This window comes from Toxorhynchites rutilus, chromosome 2 (genome assembly GCF_029784135.1).
Source record: "Toxorhynchites rutilus septentrionalis strain SRP chromosome 2, ASM2978413v1, whole genome shotgun sequence".
NCBI classification, from domain to species: Eukaryota; Metazoa; Arthropoda; class Insecta; order Diptera; family Culicidae; genus Toxorhynchites; species Toxorhynchites rutilus.
Genome location: NC_073745.1, coordinates 325,584,331 through 325,605,223, shown reverse-complemented (window position 1 = coordinate 325,605,223; position 20,893 = coordinate 325,584,331). Strand labels below are relative to the sequence as shown.

At 37.7% G+C, this 20,893-nt stretch overlaps 3 protein-coding genes across 6 annotated transcripts in view; 2 read left to right on the top strand and 1 right to left on the bottom strand.

Annotated features, from left to right (window-relative positions):
* The window catches only part of LOC129769819 (uncharacterized), a 266,536-nt gene that overhangs the window by 210,605 nt on the left and 35,038 nt on the right, over positions 1 to 20,893 (top strand). The gene's annotated exons all lie outside the window — the stretch shown is intronic.
* On the top strand, positions 15,117 to 16,379 carry LOC129769827 (reticulon-4 receptor-like 2). The gene is made up of 2 exons (XM_055772311.1): positions 15,117 to 15,248; positions 15,303 to 16,379. Exons 1-2 carry the CDS (start codon positions 15,154 to 15,156, stop codon positions 16,321 to 16,323), a joined length of 1,116 nt encoding a protein of 371 aa, XP_055628286.1. The 5' UTR covers positions 15,117 to 15,153; the 3' UTR covers positions 16,324 to 16,379.
* LOC129769823 (myosin heavy chain, clone 203-like) lies at positions 16,367 to 18,100 on the bottom strand. Its single transcript, XM_055772306.1, has 2 exons — positions 17,986 to 18,100; positions 16,367 to 17,925 (listed from the first exon to the last, which is right to left on the bottom strand). The coding sequence occupies exons 1-2, from the start codon at positions 18,000 to 18,002 to the stop codon at positions 16,404 to 16,406; spliced, it is 1,539 nt and encodes a 512-aa protein (XP_055628281.1). The 5' UTR covers positions 18,003 to 18,100; the 3' UTR covers positions 16,367 to 16,403.

Sequence of the window (20,893 nt, the reverse complement as noted above, 5' to 3'; positions counted from 1 at the left end):
TTGGTCAATTAGGTAGAAAAACAGTATATTGAATTGAAAGAAACTGCATCAAAGTTTTGGGAAACATGAGTTTCAAAGATATAATCGAAGTTCTTCTTAACATGTCCGTTTTACCCAGACCTCCACTATATGTATATAAAGTAACTCAGATTTAAACATCGTTACCTCAAAAATACCTGATTTCAAGTACAAGCTAGGCATAATGTAAACAAGTTAATTATTTAGATTTCTCTTACTAAAATCGACTTTTCAATATGGTGTGAAAAGTTTCACTTGAGTCAAAATATTCCCAATTGCTGTGGAAAATTCATATTTCCTCCAACCCAAAAGGAATACAAACTTCCATTCGAATCAAATATACTCATGTTTTGTCATTTGTCGATTTCATTTGAAATTGCACGTGAGCGTAATCATGAGTTGTTCTTGAATTTCAAGTATCCTCTCTTCAGCGTCCTTCATAACATAATTAGAAAACTAACAATGTTATCTATAGTGCTACAAAAATCATTTGCATCAATCGTTGTCACCAAAGCGCCATCATCAATGCATGCAGGCCATGGCCTCGCTTGCCCCAGCGGTTTTACTGCTTATGATAAAAAAAACACTCAATTATCATCCATCATCCAACTCTTTAGTGCAACGCACCGTCGCTATCTTTGTACATATTTGTGTTGATCCGTGAAATATTCGCAACCACCACCACAACATATCCGTTCACGGCCCAACCGCACTCAGCATTTGGAGACCAAATTCTCACTTTAAGACTTGATCACACATAGTTGCGTTGACACGCGAAGGGGTTGATCGCTGCGACTGAATATTTCGTTTCATATTTCTGCTAATCCGTCAGGGCTCTCTAATTGCATGGAACGCACGCACTCACGCCAACCTAAGCGTGGAATCTTGTCGGGCCTTTTACGGTTAGCGAAAAACTATTACAGACACAACGTGCCAAAGAGGGGAGGGTTGGTTGGGGTTTCCTCCTCAAACATTGCTCGAGCGAACGAAAGAACATGAGTCGTTTCGATTAAATAACGAAATTTGATGCTTCATCGCAGTTTGAACTGTTTGAACACGCAAAAAAAGGGAGAACGGCGTTAGTGAGTGAATAAAAAACAAATAAAACAAAACAGAGAAGTGTTGAAAAAATGTGAAAACTATGGCTCCGGGTTTGCCGAACACGTCGACCGTGCCGCGCAAGAGAAAACCCCGCGCCATTGGGGAAGTGTTTATTACGTCCTCCTCCCAGCTGTACATTGTCGATCGGAATGAGCAAGAGCTTCCTCCTCCTCGGGAGGCAGAACCAGTGTACGAAAACACCGGCGACGGAACGTCCGTCGGAGGATCATCATTGTCGTCGTCGTCGTCGTCAGAAATCCCATCGGGTAAGCGGAAGCTGGCGGTTGAAAATGCAGCATCCCAGCTACCAGGGGTCAAGGGACGACGCCATCTTCATCTCAGTGTGCTTCGTGTTTATCAACCGGTCCCAGCTGGTGCTGGAACGGGATGTAAAGATCCGGAAAGTGGCACCAAGCCAGATGTGCCTCCGCGGCGGAAAAACAGACCCCCAGTATTGATGCATGGCGTGACAGATGGTGGGAATGGCGGGAACGCGGCCCAGCAGACGGATGCTCAGTTTGAGTTTCAACTCGTATCCGCCTATGTTGGTGAGTTTTTAATCCTTTCGGTGTTTTGATAGTTTGGAATTCATATTTTCATACAATCTGAAAACGTAATTTATCCAAAAAAAAAAGTCCAATGCATATGTTATGGTTAGTGATCGATTGATTCGAATTTGAGGTTAGTGATGTGATACAGTAATACTCTTAACGAAGCGCAGAGGTTTGTGCAGCTGATGTGTAAATATTAAACATATTTAGTGCGGAACTCTCAACCATGCGGAGCACTGAAAGTTTTCTGGCCGCACCTACATACTACCGAACGTTGGGGTTTATTGACAACTGATTTGCTAAGTTCCAACTTGAGCATTGGTTCATGAACATTTCGTTCGTTCACAAACGGATTAACCCTTTGTACTCTAAGCTCTATTGGCATCAGTTATTCTATGCCGTATCTGAATACACTAAAATTTGTTCCAAATCAAAGTGAAAATAAGGCATTGAATTATATATTTTAAACATATTTTTTTATTGAATATTGTGCATGTTAATAGAGAAACTGGTACAAATTCGGTACCCCATTTTGTTTTTTTGGACTTAGCCAATGCATGGAATTTCTTCATATTACGTCAGCTTATGAAGGGATCTATTGCGGACATTTCCCCGCAGGCCGATTTCAAAAATCTTGATTTGGCTCGAAGCTTTGAGCATAGAAGTGAAACAACTCAAATTCGAGTACCCGAGATGCCTAGGTATAAATTTGGCACAACATTTTTTAATTTTTTTTTTTTTTTCAAATTAAAAGAATCGTCCTGAAATCACTGAAAAATGTATTTTTTGACATTTTCATACAAAATAGAAGTGAAGTACACCTTCTTATGTAAATTAACTCAGCTTTGGCGAAAAAGCATGCAATTTTACAAAACAAAGAGGACCAAAACACATTTTTCAAGAAAAAGTGAACAAATTTCATCTCGATTTATTTCTAACTAAAAAAGTAAAACGAATCAAAAGCCTTTACAAAAGTCGCAAGCGTAGTAATCAGTCTCGCAATCGGTGCAGGCGGAATGGACCCAATTTTTACATATGCAACATTGAATCCAATCGTCCCCAGGAATGTCAGATTCTTCACAAAAAATGCAAATAGCCTGGTCCTTTTTCTTTGAAGGTTTGTTTTATCCCCAGATTGGGCGAAATTTAATTCTGCTGCATGGGCATGCAATACTTAGCATAGTGTATCATCAACACCAAATTTGTACCAAATTACCCGCATACCGAATTATCACTTTGGAATGAAATCTATGGAATTTGTGATTGAAATCTCGATACACTTACTGGAATTCGTTGAAGAACATCATTTTCTTGATCCAAATCAGCTTTAATATTTAAAATCGGTTCACTATTCGATTTTTAATGATTTTTCAAAAGACGCACATGAAAAAAAACTTGATTTTTTTTTTAAAAACACAGATATTTTGGGTTTTTGGCATCTGACGTTTGTTACTACATTACTAGAACACTTTTTTTTATTCACCACCAGAGTGCGCTCATTACCGCCGGAGGTCCGGGTGGGTACCAAATTACCCACGGGGTGCCGAATTTGTACCAGTTCCTCTAGTGTTTAGTTATAGTCCTTAATCTTTGAAACCTTATTCATTTTTTTATTTCTGTGAAAACAGATTCGGAAAACTATTACTCTACCGCTATTAAATCCATCACCTATGTTGGTATCAATAGATGTAGAAGACCCTAAACTTTGTTGGAGTTCTTATCTTGATCGATAAATAAATTCACGGTAGACTTGATTATTTCTATCAACCAAATTAAAGCTCTCTAACCGCTTTACGATTCGTTATTAATCAGCAAACTGCTATTTATTAGACTTTAGAAGAAAAAAACCTCTTAAATTTCTTGAATTTTCAATCAAAAAAATTTACGTACAGCGGAGCCGTATCCTTTTTTTTTTTGGGGGGGAAGGATGATTTTCGTCAACTCGTCAATGGAATATGCAGCTTCTTATCAGAATTCAATCAAACTTTGTAAACATGGAAATATTAGCCAGGATGTACGGAAAATATGCCAAATTGTAATCGACTTTTGTTGACTTGAATGGAACGTTGCACACACATTTAGCTTGGGAAACTAAGTATTTCTTTTCCAGTGGAAAAAGTGAAAGTGGATTTCACTTCAGTGGAAAGATTCTAGCAAACATTTCAAATTATAAAGCTCATAATAGTAAACGTCCTAAAACTATCCGTTTTCGAGATGTTAAACTTTAAGTTCAAAAATTAGGATAATTTACGAAAATACCGCTTTTTCATGTATTATTCGCATTGCTGATGCAAGACTGTTGTTCTCGTGAATGGTGCAAACAGAATTTATAAGAGAGCCTGAGATACCAAGTAATTTGCAATGCATTGGTTTTATACTTGCGAATGGACTTAACCCAATACAGGTCGGACTCGATTATCCGGAGTATTTTATTTATGATTTTTGTTATTTTTAGATCGGAAATTTTAAATAATTTGTACAATAATTCTATATTGTATAATCAATATAGGTATCAAATGAAAGGACTTGACTAGTAGAACACAGTTCTTTATGAAAAATGCTAATACAAAAGACAAGCTGAATAGAACCATTTAAAAAGTAATTAGTTACCGTTCTGAATCACATTTCGGACAACATCATATTTTGGACACTTAGTTCTAATATCTTGAAATGCTTAATGCCATATTTCGGACACATTGTTCTAATATCTTGAAATGCTTAATGCACTGATGATAGAACTATACAATTAATATCGCAATCGCTTCTTTAAAGTAATCCGTTGGTTTCAAAGTAGAAAGCTTAACAGCATATTGAACAAATTTATTTAAAATATCAACCAAATAATACCTGTGCGTAAAGTTTAGACCTGTTTTCTGCATCATATGCCTTAAGCGTCTGAAATATGATTCAGAACGGTATTTGTGGACTGCGGCCATCTTGGATTTGGATTTTTCATGATCTGCTATGTTATACTAGGCGAGCACTTTCATTTGAAACCCATATTGATGAAATTTTGAAAAAAAAATATATTGCCATTTTGTGGTAGCGGCCATTTTGGATTTGCATTTTTCATAAATAACTGTGTTCTACTAATCAATCCCTTTCATTTGATATACATTTTGATGGGGTTCTGAGAAAATTTATAATCTGCCATTTTGTAGCGGCGGCCATCTTGGATTTTCAAGATCATGGAATATGAAGTTTTATAATGACACCAGAGATAAATATGTGTTCCAAATTTCAGATCAATCGGTCAAGGGGGTTAAATTTATTTAATGTGGTACAAAGCTACAAAGTTACAAAATTACAAAGTTACATAGTCATGGCTGTTATAGAGAGCGCCACCACCCATGCAGCAAAGGCCGGCACTGTATTCGTCGCCACCACGGGATGTAGTAGCTAACCTGGCACTGGAAAGGTCGAAACTGGAACTGGATCTGGATTCACTGGCTGCCACTTCTACCTTTATATAACTAATAACCCAAATCCTAGATTGGTTTTCATTTTATACCCATCGAAAGATTTGGGGTGACTAATCATATTCGCTGTTATATTACAGGGTTTTCCATTTCGGGCTTGCGAAAGTATACAGCCCTGCGCTGACAACCGTTTGACATAACTGTCAACCAAAGCGTCATATCGTTAGTTGGATGTCTGCCATTTTACAATATGGATCGTTTTAGCATCGCACAACGTGTTAATTTTGTTGAATTATACTATAAAAATGATGAAAAACCGGCAAATGTTTTTCGAGCATTACGGACGGATTTTGGTCGTCATGGACGGCCTACAGAGCACACAATCGCTAATGTAGTGCGTAAATTCGAACAAACTGGATCCGTAGCGGATATTGTGAAACCTGTGAATCATCGTAATGTGCGTTCGGCCGAAAATATTGCTGCTGTTGCTGCCAGTGTGGAGGATGACCCGAATGTTTCGATTCCACGGCAAAATGCTGAATTTTCGCATCAAATTTTCTTCAGCGATGAGGCACCTTTCGAGCTCGGTGGCTATGTGAACACCCAAAATTTCCGTATATGGGGCTCAGAAAATCCACACGTGATTGTTGAGAGACCATTGCATCCGCCAAAAGTCACTGTTTGGTGCGCATTATGGTCTGGTGGAGTCATCAGGCCGTATTTCTTTGAAAATGAGGACGGCGAGACGGTAACTGTGAATGGTGAGCGCTATGGCCGCATGTTAACCGATTTTTTTTTCCACTAATTGAAGATATGGATACAGATGACATGTGGTTTCAGCAGGACGGCGCCACGTGCCACACAACACGACCGAACATGGCCATATTGCGAACGAAATTTGAGGGACGCATAATTTCACGTTTTGGTGATGCCAATTGGCCGTCCAAATCATGCGATTTGAACCCGCTAGGCTTTTTTTTGTGGAGTTATGCGAAAGACCGTGTCTATGTCAACTCTCCGCAAACTCTTGAACATTTGAAAGACAACATTCGTGAAGTTATGACCGAGATACCGCCCCATATGTGCCGAAAAATCATCGAAAATTACCTGTTCCGGATCAAGGTGTGCGAGGAAGCCCTAGGTGGACATTTGAATGATGTCGTATTTCACACATAATGGCATAAACCAAACTTTAATTTGAAATAAAATTTTCATCGAAATTCGAATTCTAAGTGTGTTTTATTTCAATTTACTTTCGGAATATAAAGTTGGAAAACCCTGTAGTTTTAACGGTTGTTTGGCATTATTTGTTTGGTTACCATAAGAACAAGCATTACTGATATGTTGCTTGACCGGCGTTGCCTAGCGGTTGTTGTTTGATTGTTGTAGGAACATATGAAATATTAAAATTTTGTTGTGACAACGACGTAAGCTGCTGCAATTATTTTTCGGGCGCGAACAGTCACCATCATACAAACGGGTCAAGCTGGATAAAACCGTGTAATAAATAAGTTCTTCTTCTTGAATGACGTTAACGTTCCCTGTGGAACTTCTGCCGTCTCAACGTATGCATTAACTAGCGTCATTTATTAATACTTGAATGTATTCCGAGGGGCAAGCTCTAGAATACGCGTGACCACAGTGCCAGTCGAAGGAAATTTCTTTGACGAAAAATCCCCCGGCCAGAACGGGAATCGAACCCGAACACCCGCCATGATAATGTGAGACGCTATCCACTCGGCCACGGGTGCACTTAATAAATAAGTGCAAAACATAATTATTTTACGTTTACCGAGAGATTCGTTTTTTTATGATTCGATTATCCGGAGGAGTCGATTATCCAGAGTGAAAAAAGAAATCAATCGGATAATCGATAATCGAGTCCGACCTGTACCTATATTACTTAATCTCTCCAAAGTTATTATAAGCTTTACGAAAGCAAAATATTCCGAGTCGCTTCTGTCACTTAGCATCGTTTCTTGCCATGTCCTATCTTTTCGACAATACTTTTCGTTTAATTCGCGGAGCTTTGACAAACAGCGCATAATAGAAAACGATTTACAATACTGAACTAGTCGGCATTCCATTTTCAACTTATTTACTGACATCCAAAACTTGATATAAGAGAGTCAGTTGTGAGAAAAACAATTGTCCAACGTTCTGAAAATCCATGTTTTTATAAATGCTGGAGAAACTCAAAAACTTATGGAAAGAATTTTCGTAAGTGCTCCATTTTGTCTAATGTTGACTTCAAAATACCTCGAAAACGGATGATTTAAGGAACTTTATTAAAATTGTTAGATTCATATTTTAAAATACCATTAGTCGTTCTTACAAACAGTTGAAATTTGAAAACAAATCACAAAAAAATTTACCTAAAGCAATTTGTTTCTAATTTTTTTCCATCCTGGAATCGATCCAGATTTCGGCCATGGCTTTGAAGGAAAAGAAAAAAATACGAAGGAAAAAAATGGTTTTTTGCGTTAGTCAAATTAATAATAGATAATTTTTTTTTCTGATGTCCGATTAGTTCCCTACAAATCGTCTTTGGAAAGTTTGAATGAATCTATACAACAATAGTCTTCGAGCTGTAATATTCTAATGAAATAATGAAATATGTACGCCGTTTAAAAAAAAAAGATCTTGAGTCAAACAAAACACAAGGTGATTTTCGAACCCTACGTTTTAACGTAAAAATTCGTGCCACGTTATTTCAAGAGATACAAAAAACATTGTTCTACAAAAATGTTTTAAATAACTGGGACTACAACATTGTCGAACTATGTTCACCTCTATCTATAGAGATAAGAAAGTTAGATTTTTTATTTCATTGAAAATGTTGGTCATCCTATTTTTGGCAACATGCAATTGAGCGCTCCATCATATGTAACAACTTTGTCGAAGACAGTTTTTGTATAGAGAATAACTGTCGAGCTCTAAAGGCTAATTTCCACTTAAATACATCTCCTGGACCATTGTGCATTGGCCATGAATACTTGTACTGAAGAGTACCTAATTCCTTTCCTAAATTCCTAAATACCAAAATTTATCGATGGCATTAATTTCATAGTCCTGCGTTAACAATGCGTTAGTGTCTAGGACACATTCCTTCTTGTTTTTATCCACACGCTCACCACACTCACCACTGAAAGCATCCTCGAACAATATCTCTCCTGATTACCTCAATTTCCGTAGAAGGCGAAATTATATCCCGGATTGTTTCTCTTGGGTATATCCTTTGCAATCCTCTTTGTAGCCAATTCGAAAACCAATTCCACAGTATTTGGTTCTGTACGAGGTTCTTCTCCTTTGCTTTTCTTCTTCAGGAGGTAAACTAAGGTCAACCACGAAAAACAACAATCATTGTCATGATGCAGCAAATCCCACGCTGAATAGCCAACTGCATAAACACCACCCACCCCCCCCCCCCCCCCTCAAGTCATCGTGCACAGGATCTCATCTAGCTTCCATCTTCGTTTCAGATACACGAAATAAAAATTGGCATTTCACCTCCAAAGCATACCTCGCAAACAGACCTGACTCTACAATCAACTAACTTCAAATCTATTAATGCTCGATCGAACGATGAGGGCTTAGATACCCTGCTCTCCTTTCACAAAAATCTGGTTTTAAAGGGTGTGTCACATCAAATTGCATCACGGAAAAAACGCTGTAGAAATTTAATTTTTAGGAACTATATCTTCAGCTTTCGCTTATAATCAGATAAGAGTGTATAGATCACGTTGGCCATGCTTCACTGTCAATTTTTCGTAAATTTGGAAAAATGTCGTCGAACGAAAAAGAGCGTCGTGAATTAATCCTGCGCACTCATTTCGAGAATCCGGAGTTGTCACATCGGGACATCGGTAAGATGCTGGGAATCGTCCAATCCACGGTCAGCAGAGTACTAAAACGATACTTCGAGAACCTAACCATCGACCGGAAGGTGAAGAACGGCAAAAATGGATGCTCCGTCAGTGAAAAAGATCACAAGCGCGTAGTTAAGCAGTTTAGACGTGATCCGAGAAGTTCGGTCCGGGATGTCGCCAATAAGCTGAATTTGTCAAGTACATTCGTCCAGCGGAATAAGCAGCGGGAGGGCCTGCGTACATACAAGGTTCAGAAGGCTCCTAACCGCGACGAAAGGCAAAACATGGTGGGGAAGACGCGAGCCCGGAAGCTGTACACCGAAATGCTGACGAAGCCGCATTGCCTGGTAATGGACGACGAAACCTACGTCAAAGCGGACTTTCGTCAGCTGCCGGGCCTGTTGTTCTTCTCCGCAGAGGACAAATTCAGCGTTCCGGAGGAGATTCGCAAGCAGAAACTATCCAAGTTTGCCAAAAAGTACATGGTGTGGCAAGCGTTCTGCTCTTGCGGAAAGCGGAGCGCCCCCTTCGTGATGACCGGCACGGTAAACGGGCAGGTTTACCTTAAGGAGTGCCTACAGACGCGCTTACTACCACTATTGAAGCAGCACGAGGGCCCGACCATCTTCTGGCCGGATCTCGCTTCGTGCCACTATTCAAAGGACGTGTTGGAGTGGTACGAAGCCAACGGGGTCACCTTCGTGCCAAAGGAAATGAACCCGCTCTGTAATGTTGCCATAGTGTATCTTTCAGGCTTTATGGATATGATTGAATGAAAAAAATTCCAAAAAGTATGTTTCCTTCGTCTTTATTATGTTTTAATAGTCCTCTAATTCAGCCTCCTTAAAACAGAGTAATTTTTGATACTCCAACACAAATATTGAAATTCGAATTTTTCACTGTTATTAATTAAAAGTAAGCAACTGAATATAATTCATGGAAGTATACAGAGTTATAAAATAACATAAAAACGTATTAATCGATTGGGGTTCCATTGGAGTAAGAATCAGAACATAGCATAACTGAATGCTCGAAACAAACATATTTTTTATATTTCATGCAGTTGTTTTCGGGTCTTTTATCGATTGGGGTTGCCGTATCAGAATTATCACTCCCTTCACAGTCAGTATGTGTAAGTGGATTACAACAAAGATACGAATACTTGAAAGGTCTAGCCTTAAAAGGATACGATAACGCTACACCGGGAATATTGTTAGGTTTACCGCATTCGTACTTGATAAGCGGTAGTGAGACGCGATCAGGTAATATTAACGACCCAGTCGCTCAAAATACTAAGCTTGGCTGGGTTTTATTTGGACAGATCTACGAAAGGAAAAGATCGAATGAAAAGGTATGCATGAATAATGAAGTTGATTCAACAGACGTATTTAATAATCTGATGAAAGGTTACTTCAGTCTAGAAGATTTCGGGGTAAAAACACCTATGAAAGCATTGATGTCTAATGATGAGAAAAGAGCGATAGATATCATGAATAACACATTGGCTTATCACAATGGCAGCTATGAAATTGGGCTGCTTTGGAGACATGAAAATGTACAATTCCCAAATAGCTATCAATCAGCCTTGAATAGACTATGTGGACAGGAAACAAGGATGCGCAAAAATCCAGCCTTGAAACAATGGTATATGGACAAAATTAAAGAGTATGTAACCAAGGGATATGCAAGAAAACTCACTCATACTGATCAACAGAAACGCGATCCAAAAATTTTCTATTTACCACATTTTACAGTGCTAAATCCCAATAAATTTCCTATAAAACCACGGCTTGTATTTGATGCCGCCGCAAAAATTAAAGGAGAATCTCTTAACACAAAGCTATTATCAGGACCAGATGCAACAACATCATTGCTAGGAGTTTTAATAAGGTTTTAGGGAGGGAAATCCGCCGTGCTGAGAAGAAAACAGTCTCTGTAGCGCGTGACTGACGTGATGTTTCCATTACGCGCTTCCGTGCATTATTCGTCAAGGCATGGGAAAACGAAGACGCTTAAAAATTTACACCTGGTAATGGAAGACGAAACCTACGTCAAAGCGGACTTTCGTCAGCTGCCGGGCCTGTTGTTCTTCTCCGCAGAGGACAAATTCAGCGTTCCGGAGGAGATTCGCAAGCAGAAACTATCCAAGTTTGCCAAAAAGTACATGGTGTGGCAAGCGATCTGCTCTTGCGGAAAGCGGAGCGCCCCCTTCGTGATGACCGGCACGGTAAACGGGCAAGTTTACCTTAAGGAGTGCCTACAGAAGCGCTTACTACCACTATTGAAGCAGCACGAGGGCCCGACCATCTTCTGGCCGGATCTCGCTTCGTGCCACTATTCAAAGGACGTGTTGGAGTGGTACGAAGCCAACGGGGTCACCTTCGTGCCGAAGGAAATGAAGCTCGCCCAACGCGCCGGAGCTTCGCCCAATAGAGAAATATTGGGCGATTATGAAGCAGGCCCTCCGGAAGAACCCAAAAGTTGTCAAATCGGAGGCGGACTTCAAGAGAAAATGGATTTCTGTTCAAAAAAAACTACAACCTGACGTTGTACAGAACCTTATGGACGGGGTGAAGAGGAAGGTGCGAGCATACGGGCTTGGGCTCGAAGTATGAATAAAAAGAAAATGCCAAAAGTTGTTTAATAGTTTTTATTTTACTGTCTAAAATTTTCAAAAGGATCGGTCTACTGGGCGAATTTCTACAGCGTTTTTTCCGTGATGCAATTTGATGTGACACACCCTTTATTGTTCGCTGATATAGAGATGATGTATGGGCAGATTGGACTCCAGCTAGATGAACATATGTTGTGAGAATTCAATGAGAACGACCTGAATACTAAGTATGATATGACCATAGTGTCATACAGATTGGGTCAATGTCATTCTTGGCGACACGAATACTACACCAACACAAATGATTCGTTTCCTCTAGCCGCAATCACTTGAAAACGAGATCAATTTATTCGGAGCGAAGAAGACATCAGGACTGTAATCTAGTTTCGCAACTATATGGACGAACTAATGAACCATAAGATTCGTACTAGGTGGAAGCGTTTCGTGGAGGACTTACCATTTCTAGCTAATTTCTGGGCTCCGCGGATTGCCGCGGATTAGGTTTAGCTAGCAGAACACTATAAATGACACTAATGGAGTTGTTCATTGTTTTCATTCGCGTTTATTCAACATAAACATATATTCGGCGCCAACGAAATATAGTTAATTCCGCTCTAAACATAATTGGGGAGGGGAGACAAACCTAACAATAAGAAGAGTAGGAAAACGCAAGGGATAGCAGCGTAAAAAAATAAAAATATAATTTTCCTCCCCTTCCCTGAGTATCTAGCTAGCTGGTCGTTAACCTAGGTAACACTCACTGACACACTATGGATCGAGTATAGTAACAGAGTATGAAACATATGCCTCGTGTAGTCCGTATGATTCTGTTGCTTCGTGTTGGATGTAGCGAATGAGGGACAAAGAAGAGTATAAACTTGCTGCAACAAAAGCAATCATGGCGTTTTGGTTCGTATGCTTGAAGTGCTAACCAGAGAAGAGTTCTCTCGTTCTCGTTTATGTCATGATTTGTAGCATGTAACAACACACGAATGCCACTTGCGAAAATCACTTTTGCAAGTTTATATTTGAACAAACGAAAGTGAGTTATTCAGTGAAACGTTCAATTACAAACAATGCCTATTTGTTCACTTCAGCACAAATGCTGTAAACATTGAGTTGGTGGAAGATTGAGCTCTGGATTTTCTCTATGAGCGTATAATTTTATTTTCGGACGTCTCCACTTGATTCACTTCCATCATGGCCGGAACGATATACACGTCATTCACATGGTGTAAACAATACACTTCAAAGAGAAGCTGTGCAAATTAGATTGATTTCTATCCATTCATTTTCATCTATTAGTGTGCTGTGGAAGAAGTTACACATCGCGGTGCGATTTCGTTCGCATTTTGTTCGATTTGAAATCTGAGCTGAAGGTTCGATAAAATTATACACCATGCCAGCTGGTGGAGAATGCTTATGTGTTTTTGCATCATCTTCTTCTTCTTCTTAAATGGCATTAACGTTCCTAGAGGAACTTCCCCGTCTCAACGTAGTATTATTTGCGTCATTTTTATAAGTACTCAGTTGAGATTTCTATGCCAAATAACAACCTTGAATGCATTCTGAATGCAATGAATATGTCCAAGAAGCAATGACATACGTGAAGAATTACGAACTTACGGACTTACTTTCAATGAAGAACAAAAAAAAATTATAGGAGGTTGTATTCAAGACACGACCGCATTGTTGACGTAGAACTACGCTGAAGTTTAATTCAAGTCGCTTGTTTATAACTGCGGATATTATTTTATAATGCTGCGAAAATTTTGGAATAACCATTCTAGTTGTTTGGTCGCCCTGAAATGTTTTTTTTATTGTAGAATCATTTGACGATAATTGTTTGATGATTCGCAAACTCGCAAAACAATCAATGCTCGAGATAAGCGCAGCTTTCATCCTTAGTGGAGAAAGTTTTGCTACTGACAAGCCAAACCAAATGACATACAAAATTCCAGAACGACATTTACTTTCTTGGTGATTAAATAAGCGAAATAAACTCTATCTGCACGCGAACCCAAATAAATTAATGACTTATTATAACTTATTGAATAACTAGGTACTCTCCAAACATTTTGTTTGTGCACAACCTTAACGCCTGCTTCACCATAGCGTCCGTTCAATGCATTGATGCAATGTCAAAGGCACCAACCAAGCCTTTATGATGACAATGTTAACTGCTTGGAAAAGGCTGAATATTTGCCTCAGCAGAGATTCATTACTAATACCCTAGCATAAATAGTTCCATCCCGCTATCTCCCCTCCTTATTTATATTTATCATTACAAATGGGATTTTAGCGTAGCAAAGATGTACTATTTTTCCATACGGGTTATGAAGCACGCACGTACGCACAGAAATATCCATATATCGATGGCTTAACGTAACTAAATATACACACACTTATCTATGTTTTGCGCTCTTCTCAACAGAAACCCTTTCTGTTAATATTGCCAGTCTAGATTAGCTTAGCTATCATCCTTTGTGGGGAGAGTTTTCCTACCGCCATGGGAAACCAAATCACTGACAAAATTCAAGAACATTTATTTTCTTGGTGAACTGACGATAACCTAGCTTGATGATAACCCACACAATTGTGTAGCTCAAAACTTTAATACAATGGCGTCAGTTTGATGCAATGATTGCAATGCCAGAGACATCAGCAAGTGAGTAATTTGGTCGCGTCCACAACTCAGTCCGAAACGAAGACATGTGATGGCACAAAACAAGGAATAACAAGCGATGTTCATTGTTTCGTATCTAGAACGATACTGAAAGTATACCTTTCCTTCCTTTCCTTGTTAAATTAAAAAGACTTTAAACTTCTTCTGTTCATTCGTCTCTAGCTTTCAAAAAGGCCCTTGGAAAACTCTACGCTTTCCTCATATTACTCATCTACCCCCATTGCCTTGAGAAAACCATTCTATCCAGTCGGTGTCCTCACGAAGAGTGAAGTTTGCCTCAGCAAGATCCACTGTTTATACTCTAGGCAAATATTCCCCTTCGTTCTTCTTCTTTTCCTTTGTTCTCGGAGATTTTAGATATTACGATTTCCCCTTCGTTGTTCGTCGATAAGTTGCTCGTTATTGACAGCTATGTTCGGGAAAGTTTCCAAATGGACAGAACAAATGTATGAGGAAATGGGAATACTTCCAATTTTCCGATTCGTTTGGTATGTAAACCGCCAGAATCCGTTCACGGCACAAATAGTTAATAACGTTAACTTTATTTCATAAAAACGTGACCTGTTTTCTGATTTGGCACCCTTAATGAAACAATATATAGTTCTACGTCAAAAAATAAATCAATCGAATTCACTAGGTCTGCTAGTACTTAAATGAAATTCGCCCTTTAAATTCCATCTTAATTTCAAGAGTTTTTAAGACTATTTTTGTGCTGCTAAAACTATTTTTAATATCCTGCCGATTCACGACAATCAGAGTATTTCTTGTAATCATATCAACTCGTATTGTCTTGCAAATGCGATGATGTGCATGCTTTCCTTTATTTTTACCCAATATTTTTATTTGTGCTTACAAACAAGCACTGAAATCAACTGATAAGAAGCAGTCACGAGCAATGATCGCGGAGTTGATACATCTCAGCACAGTCGATCGTCAGTCGACGATGGTACGCCGAGCAGTGATGGGAGTCCATTCTGAATTTCTCCTACGGTATTTAACTTGTGAGCAGTTCACCATTCTAAATAAAAAACTTTCGCGTTTCAGATGGGCAGTTCTGATAACCTTTGCACACCTTTCAATCACCGCTGATTACAGTTGTACCGATCGCTACAAGGAATACTGCGTTGTAGAGAATGTTACCGCCGACGCAATCGACAGTTCGAGTTTTCCTCCGGAAAAGGCCTTGCTCATCCAAAATAGTACCATTCCAGTGTTCGGAGAACACATCCTCCGTAAAATGGCACCAGTTGAAAGCCTAATGATACATCATTTGAAAATTGAACAGCTGCAGCTAGCAGAATGTGATCAACTGTTAACACTATTCGCCAGCTATAACCATATCTCCGAACTAACCGTCGCAAACGATTTTCCTCTGCGAAACCTTCATCTCTACCAGAATTTGCTCACCAACATAAGTGGTCTGCGAGTGTTGACCAGCCTGGAACAGCTATACCTAAACGATAATTTGTTAGCGAATCTTGAGTTCGACGTGTTCGCCAACATGAAACATCTGAAGATCTTGACTCTACACAGGAATTTTCTCACCGCGATCGACTGCAAACAATCGATTAGTCTGCCTGCTCTCGAGTCCTTGTTCTTACAGCACAACAAACTAACCTATCTGGACACAGGGATGTGGAAAATGCCCTCGCTCCAAAAGCTAGACCTAAGTGCGAACGAACTCGCGTTTTTGTTCACCTTTCTTGAAGAATTTCCTGCGCTCCGAGTGCTGGAACTGTACGACAACAAGTGGAACTGCGCATGGCTATCGAAAATGGTAGACCGCATGGAGCTCCGCGAGATTCAGCACACCCAGGTCGATCCCACCTGCGACGATGGGGTTCTATTCGATGAGGTTTGCTGTCTTCACGAGGCAGACGCTCCGGATCCGATGATGCTGCTGATCAGCCGAACCACAGTTGTGGACGATCTGCAGGGACAGCTGGGAGCTCAGCGAAAAACAGTTGGCGATCTGGAGGAAGCTCACCGCAAGCAAACGTTTAAGTTTGAGGAAATGCAGGACAAGATTGACCGGCTGGACGAGTTTTGTAGAGGCGAGTTCTAGTGAAGGGCCTTCGGAATGTTTTGAACATATATTACGAATGTTTTTTTAACTTTAAATCTGTGTGTTTTTTTTATTTTGTATTAATACTCCAAGGACGCGAGCTCTCGAATTATTTTCCTCATTGTGGCCATATCTTTTTCTAAATCATTGACTCGGTTCTTTAGCGTTTCAGATGACTCTGAAGTTTTGTCAAATTTACTGTTGAGTTCATTGGTGCGAGCTCTCTCCTTCAAAAACTTATCTTTCAGTTCAACACCCAATATATTATATCGTAGTTGGTTTTCTTCCAGCTGTCTTACACTCTTCTCAGTGACTTTACATCTCTCAACAGCACTATCAAATGATTCTAACTTCTGGTTCAACTTGTCTACCCCAAAGAATTGATCTTCCAACGTTTGAACACGACTCTCAATTTCTGCAATTTTCTCATTCAACTCGGATTGCTTTTCCGTGAGATCCTGAATGCTATCTTTGTGATCCGAAACTATCTGCTTCAATTCGTTTGTTTCGTCGATGGCCACCGAAGATTCCCGCTCTTCGAATCGTTGCCACTTTTCTTCGCATTTTTCCTCTAGCTGATCAATTTTTTCCCTCAATGAGATCTCACTCTCGGTCACCGCTTCCCTAATCTGTTCGTCTGTTGCGAGTAGCGAGCGGTTCAAAGTCTGCACCGTTTCGCCTAACGCACGCAACTCATCCCACTTTTCTTTGAATACCAAATCGAACTCCCCATCACTCGTTTCGCCGAGGAAGCTAGTGGCGTCTGGGTTGCAGCAAATCTGTCGCACTGTCTTCATCCGCTTGTTAGAACATCGATTGTCGACATCTGCGTCGAAAGTGACCTGTGACAATCGCAGCATTTCCAACAAATAGTCACACTTCCAATGGTTGCCGGCAATGTTGCCCTGCTTGAGCTTAATGAATTTCATCAAGTCCCCGTTCAATAGATATAAATCATTGTTGCTCAAATCGAACTTCGACAACGAATCTAACTCCCAATTATTGATATCGAGTTCATATAACTGATTACCTGCTAGTGACAAAGTGTGCAGTTTCACCAAGTGAAAGTTAGTGGACGTGTCGACCGTTGTTATCTTGTTTCGGGCCACCGAAAGTAGCCTCAGTTCCGACATTCCAGCAAACGTATCCATCGACAATGACTGGAGTTCGTTTTCGTCTAGCGTCAAAATTCGCAGGTTGTAAAATTTGGACAAGATGTGCACTTCACGAAGCTTATTGTTGGTGAGATTGAGCGTAATCAACTCGTACGATTTCGTGTCATCCAGCTGTAGTCTAGTGATATGGTTATTCGCGGCCTCCAGATGGGTCATCTGTGGTTTCACGTAGACCTCTTCAATTTCTATACCACTTATTGTCATGTCCACTGTGTTTGAAAACTTCTCCGCCAGCTGACGGGTGAAGAACGGGATACGACCGGAGGCGATGATAATAGATTCCGTCGTGTCGAGTAAACTCAAATTATCCAGATCGCGCGGACTGTCAAGCACTACATTGTGCAAGACGCATGCCTTCCGATCAGCGTCACACGAAAATTCTTTTGCGTTATTAGATGACGCCAATATGATGGCTCCCAGAAGAATTCTATAAAAAAAAACATTTGAGAATCAATCAACAAGTTTCACAAGTCCTTCTAATACTTACGGCACTAAAGCGGACATTTTGCCGGAGCTCTGATGTAGATGATGTTAATCTTTTCTGGGTTGATGAAAGACTGAAGTTTAGTGAAAGCTCGAAAGTAACGATAGAAACGTCATTCAGCTTCCGAGGCGTTTTTGCAACTTTGTAATTCTAATAACAAACCGAACGATCACCCATTAGGTTATCAGGTTATGCGGAAAAGTGCTGAATGCACTGATAGATCGAGTATTCTCTTCACTGATGCAAAAATTGGAAAACTCAAGATTGAAAACTTGGGAAATCGAACATTCGAATAAAATTATAACTTCCAAAATCGGAAATTTTAGAATTGCCGAATTTTTAAATTTTTCAAATTTCAAATTATTATGTTTTTAAATTTGAGAAATTTATAAAAATTATGATTTTTCGAATTTAGGAATTTTCTTTGGAATCTTCAAATTTTAGAAAATTTAAATGATTTTTTTCATTTTATAATTTTTATAAATTTGAATCAATTTTTAGATTTTAGATTTTTTAATTTGGTAATTTTTAAAACAAAACAAATTTGAAATTTAAAAATTTTAACTGAATTGGCTCTGAATTTTTGTAGTTTTTATTTTTTACTGATTGAATATTTGTAATTCAACAGTTTTTAATTTCATCATTTTCAATATTCTTCATTAATTTGCATTACTTTAAATACACAAAAATCAAAAATTTCGAAAATTTCTAAAAATCAAAAAAGCCTAAAATTTTTGGAATGCCCAAATTCAAAACTACAAAAATTGCGAAAATTTAAATCAGAAACGTTCAAACTGCAAAAAAAATTAAACCTACAGAATTTTAAAACTGCAGAAAAACTCAATTCTTTCGAGCTTGTTTTTTGCAGTTTTAACTTTTTTTTATCTTTTTTTTTTGCAGTTTTCTATTTTTGTAGTTTTCAATTTCAATACATCCAAATTTTGACATTTTTTTTTTATTTGTTTTTATTTGTAAAGTTTTTGTTTTCATACAAAGTTTTAATTTTTGTAAATTTTATTTTCTTTACAGTTTTTTCAATGAAAATGTTTGCCCATTTTTGCATTCATTGCAGGTTTCAATTATTGCGGCATGAATGTTTTTGCAATTGTCATTTTTTTCTGTTTTTAATTTATTTGGTTAATAATTTATGCAGATTGCTGCAGTTTAAAAATGTTTCAGTTTTAAATTCTTGACGTTTTAATTTTTTACAACTTTTAATTTTTTGCAGATTTTAATTTTGCTAAATCTTTGATTTTCGCAGTTTTTTAGCGTCAAACTATTATATTCATCCGCTTTGAAAATTTTTAAGTTTTAGATTTTTTGCAGTATTAAAATTTATTTGGTTCAAGTCTTTTGTAATTTCCATCACAAAAGCCGGTTTAATTCTTCTAGTTTTAATTTTTTTTGTAGTTATCAATTTTGGTTTCCATTTCTTGTAGTTTTTAATTTTTGCATTTTCCGATTATTTAAAGTTTTCAATTTTTTGCTGTTTTTGATTTATTCACATTATCAGTTTTAAAGATTTTGGAGATTTTTTCAGATGTGAAAACTGCAAAATTCGTCATAATTAAAAAACTGAATAAATCAAAAATAGGAAAAAAAAACTGTAAATAATTAAAAACAGCGAAAATTGGAATCTACAAAAAAAAATTGAAACTATAGTTTAAACTGCTGAAAATTCAAAGAATTAAAACGGCAAAAAAAACCAACAAGATGTAAAAGCTGTCAAAAATTTAAACTGAAAAAAAATAAAATCTTAAAAAAATTCAAATCTTCAAAAATACGAAAATAAAAATGAAAACTATAAAAATTCAAATTGAAAAAAAAACCGCAAAAAATTAAATCTGAAAAAATAATTATACAGCAACAAATAAAAACTGGAAAGGCTGGAAACCCTACAAATTAAAACTGAAAGAATTGAAAATTTCTAAAAACGAAAAGTACAAATATCGGTAAAAAAATTCAAACAAGAAAACTGCAAAAGATTAAAAGCTGCACAAAATTGAATGCTTGAAAACTGCAAACAATAGAAAACTACAAATAATGAAAACTGAAACAATCTTAAACTGTAATAAGTGCAAAACTAAATGAAAACTACTAAATTTAAAAATTGCGAAAATTAAAATAAAACAAACTGCAAAAAATCAAAAGTTAAATAAAACCTGCAAGAATTGAAAAAGTGTGCAAAAATTTTCAATGAAAAAATTCAAAGCATTATAATGGAAAATTTCCAAACCCAAAAACTGACAAAATTGAATACTGCAAAAATATTAAACTGAATCAATTAGAAACTGCACATAGGAAATTGCAAAAATTGAAAACCGCAAAAAATTAAACTCGCGGTTTTCACAGAAACTTTCACGTTGGCTTAAACCTTTTGAAGGTTAACTTTTTTCATGGTTTTTTTTTAATTTTTGTAATTTTAATTTTTTTACAGTTCTTTCTTTGAAAATGTTTGCACATTTTTTGCATTTATTGCAGTTTTAAATTATTGCGGTTTTGTATTTTTTATAGTCTTTAGTTTCTCAATTTTGCGAAGTTTTTATTTTTGTAGATTTTAAAGTTTTGAATTTTCTACATTATTTATTTTATGAAAATACGCCGCAGTTTTGTTCAGTTTAAATTTGTTACAGTTTTCAATTTTTTGCATTATTTTTTTAATTTTAATATAGTCTTATTTTTAATTTGTTCATTCAAAATTTTTTGCAGATGCTTTTTTTTGTAGTTATCACTTTGGACAGTTCCTATTAGTAGTTACCAGAACCAGTTTTGGCAGTCTTCATTTATTTACAGTTTTCATTATTTGCTATTTTTAATTTATCCAGTTTCTCAGTTTTTGCAGATTTTTGCTGTTTTCAATTCTTTCAGTTTTCAATTGTAGCTGTTCATTTTATCGATTTTTTTTCGTTTA

Excerpts from the sequence above, each read along its gene's own strand:
- LOC129769827 (XM_055772311.1), top strand. The coding sequence starts at position 15,154 with ATGATCGCGGAGTTGATACATCTCAGCACAGTCGATCGTCAGTCGACG. Across the intron at positions 15,249-15,302 it reads CATTCTGAATTTCTCCTACG|ATGGGCAGTTCTGATAACCT; the intron begins GTATTTAACTTG and ends TTCGCGTTTCAG.